General features: G+C 34.1%; 1 protein-coding gene across 4 annotated transcripts in view; it reads left to right on the forward strand.

Moving 5' to 3' along the window:
- ZnT63C (solute carrier family 30 member 1) overlaps window positions 1–14,443 on the forward strand; it is a 30,966-nt gene that overhangs the window by 9,276 nt on the left and 7,247 nt on the right. For all 4 annotated transcript variants that reach the window (XM_076116086.1, XM_076116088.1, XM_076116089.1 and 1 more), the window contains exons 5-8: window positions 7,225–7,400; window positions 8,353–8,465; window positions 12,418–12,541; window positions 14,176–14,271. In XM_076116086.1, coding sequence (XP_075972201.1) covers window positions 7,225–7,400; window positions 8,353–8,465; window positions 12,418–12,541; window positions 14,176–14,271 — 509 coding nt within the window. The remainder of the gene's footprint in view (window positions 1–7,224; window positions 7,401–8,352; window positions 8,466–12,417; window positions 12,542–14,175; window positions 14,272–14,443) is intronic.

Here is a 14,443-nt window from a genome sequence, read left to right on the forward strand (position 1 = left end):
CGGCTCATCGGTACTCGACAACCCTTGGCATCGTATGAAACGGCTTGTGCCAAGCCATTCTTAAGATGCTTCATGTACACACAAAATGTTTCGACTTCCTATCTTTTGTGTAGAACAAAATAATGCTAATTGGATGTCCTGGAAATTTCGAGTCATGATGACGCTTTGGATATTGTTTTTGCCACTCTAATTTTAGGTACTGGGTTAGGAATAGGATGGATAGAGATGGGAAAAGAATCACTTTTTAGCCTAACGACGATCATTTTAGGTCTTTTCATTAAAGAACATCTAGCTGCTAATGTGCCAAGTGTTACCAATCTGAGCAGCAAGGTTTCTAAGTTTTCTAACTTTTATATAACTTACTATATTTTTCGCGGTACGCACAGGATCGTACCAAATGGCGTTATTTGGTCTTTGCGTACCCCTATGGGAAAAAGGCCAAATTTTATGTATCTACTAGCCGACCCGCGCAACTTCGCTTGCGTCACATAAGAAAGAATGACAAAATTTTCCCCGTTTTTGTTAAATTTTTCGTTGCTACTCCGCTCCTAATAACCGTAGCGTGATGTTATATAGCCTAAAGCCTTCCTCGATAAATGGTCTATATAACACTGAAAGAATTTTTCAAATCGGACCAGTAGTTTCTGAGATTAGCGCGTTCAAACAAATAAACAAACAAACAAACAAACAAACAAACTCTTCAGCTTTATAATATTAGTATAGATATATTGTATACAGGCCCTCTGCTGTCAAACATGCTTGCTAGGCCATTATTAGATACATTAATAAGGCTGTTTCTAATTGCCTTTTTATAAAAACTAACAATATCCGAGGCCAATGATCATTACCATATTCTAGGTTAGTATTCAGAACCAGGTGTATTTGTGTTATCGCGTGAGTTTACACAATTGTTCGATATCACGATCAATAGTATGTGTTTTATTTGCCTATATTAATGTAGTGTTGCTAATTTAAATTTATTATTGCCTGTCTGACGTGTTGTTATTGGTTGGCCAGGTAGTGGATGAGAAATTAAAAATGATATCCTTAGGTCCATTTAAGCCCATGGCACTGCTTTTTGATATTAAAATTTGCGTTACGCAGAAGAAAATGTATTGGATATTGAAAACGTGCCTGCCACCAAAAAACTGCCTTTATTAAAAAAAAATCGTTTCGATTGACTCACCCTTGTACCCATCTAAAGACATTTAGCTTTGTTTATAAATATTCTCAAGCAAAATGCATAAAGGACTATTTATTATAAAAATGTTTTCCTAATATTATTTATACTGTTAATATTATAATTATCATTAACGTCACATCACAATCTGTTACGCACTTCCTTCGTTGAATTTAATCTACACATCGATTCGGTTTACAATAATAAAATTATGCACATTACTATACTTATATCTACCATAGGTACTTGTTATTATGTCAGTTCTTTATTTTCTAGACGTAATCTTATTATGTGAGATACATTATTGAAGGTACAGACACTTATACGGTCTAATTCTTAAAGTAGAAGAAAAAAGAAACTATGATTTTGGATTAACTATTAATAAGAGTAAAGCTATGGTCAATTAATTATCCTTGTTTCAAATGGCACAAATCCGGCAATGTAGTTATAAACCACAATATAGACCAACGTTTAAAATAAATATTACCTTATATCCCATTTCTACACTATGACACAAGTATGTATTGGATGTTTACTTGGTTGACCGCGAATTCTTTGCGGTTAATTCATTGTAGGTAATCCCCACTAAGAACAACTATGCATTGTTTTACTAACTTAAGCTATTGGTAGTTTTCTGTAATTGGTACTATTGAACATAGAGATTTTTTACATTTGAAATATGCTGCATAAATAGTTTTTACAAAATTTATCGATAGCTAGCCGGTTGTCGATAGTCGATAGTGGTAGAGAATGGCGCTACGGTATCGTCAGCTTTTGTATAAAAATAAGTTCCTCAACTAAGCTAAACCCTATCCCGAAATATTATTTATGAACTTGTATTTTTCTTTTTATTAAAATCGAATTAGTCGTTGTCGCGTAAAATAAAACAATAAACACCGACATATTAAGGATGTCATCTCGGAAAACCTTGTTCTCAGATATTTCCTTATTATGTAACAGTTCATTTCCTAAACAACTTCTAAACAGTTACAAGTTGTTCAGTGTTTATACGTCATATAAAACAATGATCCGCCTTTATATGTGTGTGTTTCACTATCTTATATATTGTTAAACAAAGTTAATACCTAGGTATCCTACCTACTCGAATAGTAGGCTAGCGAAATGAAAGTATGTCATTGAACAATCATCGTAGGTGAAACAAACTAAATTAGTAACATATTAACTTTAATACAATTACGTAATTTTTTAATAATAATAAAGCCAAATTGCCATATAAAGAGAAATTTATCCTAAAATTATGTATTCAGGGTAATTTGTATTATGCAAAGTCTAGTATCCAGACTAGACTAACATTTAAGCTAGACGAATAATAGTCACATGACTATTTCAAAATCATGTTGTTTTACTAGTATTATGATAAACCAACCCGCACTTGGGCAGCGTAGTGGACTCAAGGCCTAACCCCTTCTCCTTCCGGGAGGAGACGCTTTCCCAGCAGTGGGACATTAACGGGTTAAATTTATGTTGATTTAAGTATAATAATAATATAATGCACGGGGTGTAAAAAAATCGTTTGCCTTATCTTTTATGAATTAAAATAAAATTAACCGGTAATATTATAGAAACTTGAGACCATTGACAATACTCCATGAAATTATTATATCGCTGTAGAAATTTTATTTTCACGGATTTTACAATAACACCGCACAGAACGTTACGGATGTGAAATAATAAAGTGTAACCAATAAATTACTAACTTCTAGAATAGACACCTGAAAAATGGCAATAAGTAGGCATATTAGAGAACAGATCGTCTTCGTAAAGATCATTATGAAGGCGTTCGAGTGTATTGATACACCTCTGCAATAACACGTGTGAAATTCACAAACACTTCCACGAAATTCTCGTACTATATAGTTAATTAACGCCTTGTTTTCGTACATAAACAATGAAGTTTTTGTAACAACTGTTGAGTAGAAATTCGATGCGTTTACGTAATACGGTGGTTTGACGTCACGACACTCACAAGTTCATAGCGCTCCATTCACTGGCGCGAAGGTTCTTGGCTACCAGTGCGGCCACTGCCTTGATTCATCGACTGGTTCACCTTGACATTGGCGAAATACTTTCAGCGAGGAAATGATACAACCCAAACTGTGACCGAAACGAATAAAAACAACCCATTGTTTCAGATAATTGTAAGAAAGTCGATATTTTGTTATCATTAAAATAAATACACGTGTAGAGATTCTCTTCAAACAGTTCTCACGGGCTCGGCAATTCATTGAATTTCTCATATCAGTGTTATTATGAGGATGTTGGCGAATATACCCTCTGTGCACCAATCGTTGTCAATTGGTATGCCGAACGCAGTTGTTAATACTTAATGTGTTTTATTGTTGCGGTCGGGAACACCCTTGCATCACTAAAAGATACATAGCGGATAGCAGACGGTAATATTCATGAGATCGTCTTATCTAAATAGGCCACAAATCCACATCGTATCACGTATAAACGCGGCACGGTTTACGTGAAACATGTTAGAACGAGCTTCAGTATAGATAACACGAAGCTTGCTTATCTGGTTTCCATAAAGCTCTCGGTAAGCTAGACTATTGACAGCCGATGAAGAATATTAAATGATGGAATTTCGTGGCTTATCAGATATATGCTATTCCTATACATACTTGCTTTAGATTCCAATAATTTCTAAGTCAGTTTGGTTAAATTTGAGCCCCCTACGTAAAATACGTACTATTATTTTCCCTATAGTAACATTTAATAGAAATGTGATGTCTAGAAACTATTTACGTGTGATGACAATGCATGTTATGAGTAACACTTAAGTAATAGGTATAACAACATTATAGGTTTACATCTAGCTCCTAGGAAGTGTACAGTAAACAGCAGAGTTTTCCTCTAACTACTAGGAGTTGTTATTGTGCTATTATTATAAACATCTATTGTCACGGGCATCGATCGATACCTTCTAATGTACTTCCACTGACATTTTGAACACAGTTGACATTTCCTTTTGTTGTTAAACATATAGTATTGTGATATTTTGGCCAAAATAATTGCTGTCGGCTTTCATTTGGTAGTTTTCTTAGGATGCGCGATGAAAATCACAGGAATACAACTATACTTTAACGAGTATTCGGTGTTATTTCGTTTATTTCTTACTACAATTATAAAATGTCGATTGAACTATGATACAAGAATATAAGGCATGACTATCCGATACTGCCTGCTCCATGTCAAAATAGGTTAGGAAAAGGTCATAAACACACCTTTAATATTTGAAGGTCCTCTGGCTCTTTAATTGGAAAAACGTAAAGTTTTTTATCTTAAACAATTTGTCTCTATAGTCAAAAAAGATTGAATGAAATATAAATCCTGCATAATTGAGTTCATGAACTTCTCAATTTGCATTTGACCTTAGTGTTTTTCAACACTAAACGTAGACTTAAATAACGGTCGTATCATACAGCTGCATAACTAATTATTTTTTACTAGCTTTTACCCGCGACTTCGTCCGCACCGTAAATTTTCCCAAGGGAATGCGTCATTTTCCCAGGGTAAAAAGTAGCCTATGTCCTCGGGTATCAAAATATACCAAATTTCATGCAAATTGGTTATATTGGTTATAGTTTAGACGTGATTGAGTAACAGACAGATAGATTTACTTTCGCATTTATAATATTAGTAAGGATCACTACCAAAACAAATTCATTGCATATTCTAATCGATTTGCAGAAAAAAACAAACTCCAACCTTCCACGTACGTTCAAGGTATCGCACCGGCATCGATTCGCGAGGCTCTTTAATTATTTATTTGATTTTCTAAGGTTGCTTTTGCCATTGGGCATATCTAACTGGTAACTGGAATATGTGTGGTATGCGCTAAGCTTCTGGTTCCGCGAACTTGTGAAGCCAAGCCAAGTAATTGCTTGCATTATAGTATGTAGGTTCTTAGGTTAATAAATTATTATGTCTAGGTAAACGATTTATAGTTGTTTGTTATACACGCGCGTAGTTTGTTTATAATGTACTGAAAAAATAATGAAGTACACTATTATTAGTGTTCGTCAAGCATTATATCTTTACTGGAAAAGAAAGATTGACTTAAGAAACTTTCTTAAACTGGTGACGACTGACAGGAATACACCACCTCATTTGGCAAAAATTGTGGAGAACGATCTCATATTCCTCATTAGAAAATTATAAATACTAACTTAAGTATTTATAATTCATATATTTATATACATTTATTTCTGTAAACGGCTAGATAAATAGTTTGTAAGTGGCGGAATATTTTCTATCGATAAATCTGGCTATCGCTTGGCTAGTAACAGTTGCGACGATATAAAACTAGGTAGAACAAACCTTGTCAATAGATAGAAAACACACGTAATCGGCTTGTTTTATTGCCTGCTTATGTGCTAACAATATAATACTCGCCTCGACGGCGTTAAACTACAACTAAAGGATTATGTAAAGTGCATGCACATATTTATACACTACAACTTATAGGAATGCCACACATCATTTATACTATGCCTAGTAAACAATAACATACATTTAAAAAAATATATTATTGGGCATATACGGCATCCCTAAGCATGTTTTTTCCGGCCGTGTTTTGTGAAATGATGATCAACATTTTGAATCATTTAGAAGTGCTATAGAGTGCTGTTTATTGATTGTCAAACTCCTTGATATTACTTATTAATTACCTTGACAAGCCTATTATTATGAGTAACCTATTATTATGAGTAATAAATTTATCTTAATACTCAAAACGACAATATATTTTAAAAATTCTTTCATCTAACAAAACAACATAAAATATATTTATAGCATAATTTTGCACACTCGTAGAGTAACATTACACGTTAGTTTAAATTCGTGGGGCGGCCGATGTTTTTTAAATAACCACCGGCGACTGTCATTGACATTATTTTTGATACAAAACAAATACGCGAAACACAGCCAACCTTGGACTGATTTCACAAAAGGAATCTTATCAATACATTACACTAGTTCGATCAAGTTGATCAAGTTGCATTGATCATCCGTCAACTTATCAGTTATCTACACCCAAGGTTAATGATTTTGATTATCGCAGGCTGCAATTACTAAATTCAAGTGATAAATGAAAAATAGAAGTCAATAAATAATCCTTATCGTTCACGAATTTATAGAAATTGATAATGTTTTAACGAAAATAACGGATTGTGTTATCTCGCGTTTAGTCGTTAAAAACATAAAATGCGTTTCGTAACCCACGATTACTGATAACAATTTAATGGTTCGGATTTAGGATTAATGTTGGAAAAATATTTCCATTCTCTTTCAAATGTATTGACAAAAATGTTTTATTTGAGAAGCAGAATATGTATTTATCGGCTCATGTTGGCTTTCGCTGAATTTGTGTTTAATTTTATGTTACTGTTTGGTGATCTGTCTCTTCAATACGCGTTGATTTCTACAAGTTTGACCTATACCTGTAAAATTCACGCTAACTTCAAACCTTCATTTTCACTTATTTATTTAGAAGACAAAACATATTAAATACCCGCAAGTGCAGAATCTAAACGAGATTAACTGAAGAATGTACTGTAAATAATTTTCCTGTTAAGTTGCAAATACCAAAGATTGAGTTTGTTAATCGATGCCGTGCATATATCAAGCATTGTTTACTCGTCGAATGCTTTGCATACTACCGAGGAATAGTGTTATTCCTATTTCCTACTAAATAAGAATATATTACTGAGTGCATTCTTTCAAACTATTTGCATTTACAAACAACATAACGTATGTACCTAATTAATGTTTTTGTATCTTTAAAGAATACTTGACTATTTTTCATGCTCGATAGTATTTGAAGCTCGTAATAGACATTTGTTAGGACAATTAAATGCTCCACAGCTGGGCAAAAGTCTCTTCCCGGAATGAGAGACAGGTAGGCCTTGAGTCAATCACGCTTGCCAAGTGTAGTTTTGAATAATACGTTATGAAAAAGTATTTTTCAGTCATTTATTTCGTTTTTAAGATAACAATAATGTTTTTTATTGTTTTAGGTTCACTGATCGTAGTGGGTTCAGCTCTCGTGGTGTGGCTCACTGACTGGGAGTACAAATACTACATTGACCCTGCACTAAGTATAGTTCTAGTAATTTTGATACTTGCGTCCGTGTGGCCGCTGCTTAGAGAGTCCTCGCTCATCCTGCTACAAACTGTACCTACACATATTCAGGTAAGACATACGGAAACTACTGCTTAACTTGGAGAATCTTTATTCTTGTTTTTTCTAAGAGTCAAATCTACGAGACCCCCAATACACTAAGATAGTATTGTGACGACTACCATCCACATCGCCATACAATCAGAAACAAATCACTATTAGGTATCAAACTTATCGAAAGCTCGCCCTAACTGCACCCTAGTCTAACTGCTGCCACTGACGTATCCAAGTTCTTATAAGCACTAAGTTCTAAGACAGCTCGAATACCACAAAACGGTTCCTGCGGCCACACATGCCTACGACCGTGCAGATATTAACAACACGGTAAACAATTAAACGATGACGTTACCCTTGAATGTGTCGCCAATTCAATTCAAATGATTGCTAAAATATTCATTGTTATTTGGTATCGGTGCCGGAACTCCTATTTCCGAATTACACCTTAGTTCCGCGCATACTGTTTCACAAATTAGAATTTCCACGAATTCGTTTTTATGAATGGAAATTATCTGTCGTGGATCTGGTTACGTTTGAGTAAAACAAACACTGCTCACTCTAGGTTTCACGCCTTCTATGTATCTACTACTATGTAGTTTGTTGGCCCATTATTTCGGTAGTTTTGTCTTTTCACAATTTCCTGAAACACGCTCGTATCTCCTTTCCCCAATGTTACGGGGAAATTCTGAAATGAAGTTCACAATTACATTGGCCTTTTACTAACCAGTAAATTCCCGAATTTGGGCTCGATGATATATAACAGTCAATTTAATGATAAGGACAACAGCGTAATGATTCATAAAAATATATTAAATCTACACATAATTATACTCTATTTTATAGAGTTTCTTTGAGAAAGCGACGTTTTACTAGAATTGTTACTTTCTATTTGTATCGTATGCACGCGTAGGTCGCGTAGTTATTGACTTGTTGATAAGGGGTGTTCTGACTTTGTTTATTTGTACAGGTGGACGCGATACAACGACGACTGTTAGAAAAAGTTGATGGTGTGCTCGCTGTGCATGAGTTCCATGTGTGGCAGTTGGCCGGAGATAGGATTATTGCCAGTGCTCATATTAGGTAAGTATCCTTTAAAATTCAGAAACAAAAATCTCTGGTTTTTTAATGATACGGTGTGCGTTGAAAATTAGAAATGTTGTTTGTTTCTTTGAAGATAAAAGAAGAATTCGCTTAGTATGACTGTATGAATCGACTGCAGCATTAATTATACGGTGAAAAAAAAGATCTTAAGAAACTTTTGTAAAAGCCTGTAAACCTGCAGTCTTTACAAGAAAATTCACGTCCACCAAACTAAACATAGGAGACGATATGCTAGTAATTCTCTTTCCCGATAATGTTAAAAAAATGTTAGTTTTATAAAATTTTCGCAACATCCACGTGTACCCGTTGACCCACAATTTACCCCAGAAATGAAAATTGCAAACATCGAGATCAACGAACTTTATTAATCGTGAAGATTTTCCTCAATAAATCTGTACGAAATAGAAAAGTGTTACAACAAATGTAAGAGTAGTAAAATGTGTAAAAATAACTGTAAATAAGTGTCAAGGAATAAACACACCGTGTTTAAGCGACTAACATACAAACATACATAGTTTATTATCACGAGACACGAGGCATAGGCAACGAAAATTGAAAAACAGAATTTTATGCTAGTGTTTGTACGAGTACTGCAGAAATAAAATGAAATATTCGTACACGAGTATCTCCAGAATCTTTCGTACAATCAAAAGGACGGATAACGTAGGAGGCGTCAATGCATTTTATATCATTTTGTTTTCAACACAAACACGAACACTTCCTTCCATTACTGGTGAATCAAACGAGAAGAATTCCGAGGAAGGAGCCATTTACCTTTTCTCGGGCCGTGTGATTAACGATCCTAAATATAGTAATTTTAGTCCTTGGTGTAAACCTCGCTGTTACAAAGTTCTTTGTCCCTAAGAAATTAAATTTTCTTGGAAGCTAAAATATATTTAGGCTTGATGGATAGGTATTGTTGTATTTAAGGAAATGTTAAACTACGATAGAATATCAAAACCAGAGTAAATTTTCCGACACTAGGTAAATAAAACTTAACTTAATATGATATTTTTTACAATAAAATTCCCCATAATATAGGTATAGGTTATGTTGTCTCGGTACATATTAGGTACGTTTCGTGATAAACAAGCAACAGAGTTATTATTACTTACGTGACAAAACAACCGATTTAAAAAAATCTAGGCTAAGGCTTTAAACATTAAAAAATCGTTGAAAACTTGGCACAGATGTTAATGCAACCTATTTTATAATAGGTTGGAATTTATTGGAGCCAGACTATACGTCAGAGCCTCTGAGGCATGTTCGGAAAACTAAAATTAAAGCATACGAGAAAGCCTATTTTCTTTTATTATAAATTAATTTTAAACTTGGATTAAACCTACAACTGCAGTGTATCAAATACAGCAGATCTTCAATCGTCAAATTCGGATTTTTCAGGCTTTTTCGATTGACTTTTCGTGGAGTTTACAAAACTTAGCCATTTACAAGACTACACTACAACCTTTTTAAAAACACCGTAATCTAAAAGTGCAAATAGATGTTCACGTTTATGTACTTAAAGACTATGTTTAGCTTAACAGGTTGGTTCGAAAATAGATTGTTGGATCCAAATATAACGGTTGGATGGGCAATGTTCATAACCCATTACCCATCCAATTGGCATTCACACGTTTGAACTCTTCAAGTGCTTTTTAATCGGCATTTTTGATATCTGCTTATCAAAATGTCGCCCGTCTGTCGTCGTTTCGCAAACGTGATTTGTGGGCATTAACAAATCAAAACCAGTATTGAAGTAGGTCAAGTACAAATAAACGGTGTATTTATCTATCTCTCCTTCACCATAGTGTGTATGTCGGTACTTTTGAAAGCTAATAATTGGTTGATAAGTATAATGACAAGAGAAAAGTTATGCATAGACATTTACTGTCTTTGAGAACTAAGTTAAAAGTGAGACGATGTAAGGACACTATACTTAGTTTGAATTAAAACATATGACTGTCTCATCAGGAGATGTGTTACAACAGCTTTGTTCCACAATGTTATTGCACTAAGCAACAAAGAACTTAATTAGAAAAGCTATTACTGATGTTGGCTGATTGATGTAAACAATCGACACTCAGACTAAAACCTCCGAAGGTTCTTAGTGGATTACTAGGCTCATGTTATTGTGTTAAGGGCATCTGCGTATACGTTATTGAAAGCTAAAACTAACGATATGAAATCCACAATATCGATTACAGCTGTATTGTTATTTTACACCCACGGATCGAATCGCGGTGAATAACTACCCAATAATTGTTGCAAATAATTATGATTCTATTTGAACTGCTGTATGAAAATCTATTTAAAAGGCAATCTAAATAAAAATTCCAATCATCCTAGTGATGCAATAAAATGCAAAAATACTTCGTGCTTACCTCTTCGCGAGCACGACGCTCCACCTTATAAAAAATGTTGTTTTTCAATACAAAAACAATTTCCAGCTCACCCGCTAATGTTTGTTTTTGAAAAACGCTTCTGTAACATTGCTTTTGGCACATTCCCAATGGAAACTAGTCTTTGTCCCAGAATCAATGTCAACGAACCAGTGCGCCGGCGCTTTTATTTCCCGCCGTATGTAAACGGCCTTATTATATTATCGAATGCAAATATAAAATGAAATTTCACGCTTTACGCCGTATAAACATTTCAGTCGATGCGGTGTTTTCAAGTTCACTGGAAAAAAATAAAACGGCTTACCTACTTTGATTTATTGCTATTACTAATATGATGAACACTCGCGTGTTATTTTTTTTACTCTACAGCACTGAAATTGATTTTGATGTCATCTTTATTTTTAATAGAATATTTTGATTAATAGTAGCAAGGTGTTTTACGGCGTAAATAACACTTATAATTAAATTTTATTCATAGCATTTTTTGTTAATTGTTCTCAAAATAAACTGTTCATAAATCGCCAATGAAACGTGGTATTTGACAATAATAAATCGTCAGCATTTTTGTTTATAAATGGGTTAAGTTATAGCTGTATTGTACTCAGCACTAAGGAGAAAATAGCGTGACTAATAATACTTTCGACGGTCTTTTAAATGGTATACAATAGTTCAGAACGTGCAAAGCGTTTTACAAGCAAAATATTATAATTTATTTAACCTTTCATGTTCAAGACCAATCAGAGCGGACGATTCGGCGAGCATTTAGTTTTATAAATCACGAAATCTTTGAAGCGAACGTACGTTTCAAAATATAATAAACACATCTCCATTGTGTATTTTTAAAGCTGAGTCTGACAATTGTTGAAATAACAATCAGATGATAGATGTTTCTTTGTTTAAAATAATACCATCATTGTTAGATTTATCGGTTGCACATCGGACTAATTGATTTCTTGTGTACCACTCTACATAAGCGTTAGTAGTAAATTGTAATAATAATTACTTCCCCGATGTACTTTCGTATGTAATTCTTACAATGTCCTTATCAGAAAAACAATTAGTAAACTAGGTGCGAGTATAAATAAACATACTGATGACGACAGTATAGTTCGTTTACAATAGCCGTCTAATAGCGTAGGGCACTCTAGGACACATGCGTGAGCGTTGGTTTACCGTTTATAAACAATTGAAGAATTTATACAATCTTTTCTAATTGCGAAGACTATAATCCAATATCTTAGTACAGAGCCTTGTATGCAAGGTTTCATGCTGTCGATGATAGACAATTCAAAATTTAGAACATCAAAGATCCACAAGCTTATACCGCTAAGGGTGACCTGTCTAATACAGCTTCCCTTCTTTAAAAATACACAGACATGTTTATTATAATCTATGTAACTAATGCATGCCTACATTGCCTATTAGTAATTTTATTGGTCTTAATGCGTGATTTTCCTTGAAGTCCTCAGTCTTCATTCTTACAATGAATCTATCTAAGTATGTATTAAATGCTTTCCTTTATTCATTTTTAGGTGTAGAAATCTGTCAGAGTACATGAAGATTGCGGAGAAGGTGAAGGAGTTCTTCCACAACGAGGGTATACACTCGACGACCATACAGCCAGAGTTCGTCGAACTGCCTCTAGGCGGTAATGAGGTAAGATTATCATTATATACTACGCACTTATATATCCAGGAATAAGCCATTAGGCTTAGCCAAGCATAAGAAGTTAGTAGAAGCTATTTGTTGGTATTATTTGTAACTAGCAAACTGGCCCGATTTCGTCTGGGTATAGAACAATTAAATTCAGTTGATTCAATTCTAATGGGAATTTTGATCCCATCGCTCCCATAAAAACGCGCCCAACAGTAACAAATATATTAAAATAAGAATTATTCTCTGTTCAGCTGTTCGGAAATGTAAGATGTACATTTTGGTGACAGATTACGAATGAAAACTCTAGTCTTACTACGCAGTAGTTTATTTCAGAAAACAATACACTCTACTTATAACAGGAATATCCTTCGTTAGTTCACAAGCGTGTATATTTACTAGCTGACCCGTTCAACTTCGCTTGCGTCACATAAGAGAATCATAATTTTCCCCGTTTTAGTAACATTTTTCACTGGTACTCAGTTCCTATTGGTCGTAGCGTGATGATATATAGCCTATAGCCTTCCTCGATAAATGGGCTATCTAACACGATTTGAAAGAATTTTTCAAATCGGACCAGTAGTTTCCGAGATTAGCGCGTTCAAACAAACAAACTAACAAACTCTTCAGCTTTATAATATTAGTATAGATTATTAGCTAAAGATTTTGACATATTAATTTTGGACAAGATACAAACATAAAGTCAGACTTGGAAACATAGGGTTAGGCAGAACCAAAGAACATCACGTAGTACGATCCTTAAAAACTTCCCTTGCTTCATTCACATCCAAAAATCTTGTAATACAGGACCGGTTACGACTGGCACCTGACAAAATGGCTATGTTGTAGAATAATACGTACTGGCCCCAAACCTATGTAGCTTAGTTTTTTTTTTTGTTAATTGATTGTAGATTTCGCCTTTGAAAATTCGGTAGAATTTTTACAAAAGCAATTGCAATGTTATTCAGTCTTGTTTATTTATTAAAATAAATTTGAAATAAGTCTGCGGTGTTGTCATTTTACTGTTCTCATTGTAAAGTAACGAGCGTCAATAGTGTAGTTATCCATTGTAAGAACCCTATTAGGGATTATTGTATCAACACAATCGTAGCAGACGTTGAATTGAGATAACGTAACATAAATATATTAATTGTTCTTTGCAAGTTTTGTCTTATCGATGCGTGTCACTGTAAAATAAACAGATTAGATTTTATTAGTACATATTATACGGTGCGTCTGTTTGAAAAATATACCTAGAATTAATAGGCTTTAATTTTTTGGCATCATGAGTTACAATTACAAAGGTATTATTGATGAATCATTGTCATATGGATTAACAATATGCAGACGTTTTTGCAATCAATCAATCAAACCAGTGTTGATGATGACACTTTAAGCAATACAATAATAATAGCAATAAGCAAACACACAAACAAAGAACACTTTTCTGCGAATGCAGCAAATGGAGGAAAATAGGGTAAAAAATATCATACTTTAAAATGTCCTGTTTTAACTGATTACATTTATTTTATTTACACTATAGTGAATTAAATCTTTCACCACATAGATGTAATAATATTGTTATGCCTTACATTATTTTTATTTTATGCATATCTTAATATAATATTTGACTATAGATAATAAGCGGTGCGTCAGCCGAAGCTCCCTGCGCGCTCCACTGTCCACCGAACGACCTGTGTCACAACGCGACCTGCTGCGGGCCCAACCAACAGGTGCGCCTTTTAACTGACGTCATATAGTATTAACTAACACCCTACTATAACTGTATACACTAACATCAAGGTAAAGGGTCATCAACACCTCAGCTTTACAACATCTTGTATAAAAAACGCTTTAACTTAGCCGGTTAAGCTTTGTATATAAACAATTCTACGCTATTGCACA

This window comes from Anticarsia gemmatalis, chromosome 7, assembly GCF_050436995.1.
Source record: "Anticarsia gemmatalis isolate Benzon Research Colony breed Stoneville strain chromosome 7, ilAntGemm2 primary, whole genome shotgun sequence".
NCBI lineage: Eukaryota > Metazoa > Arthropoda > Insecta > Lepidoptera > Erebidae > Anticarsia > Anticarsia gemmatalis.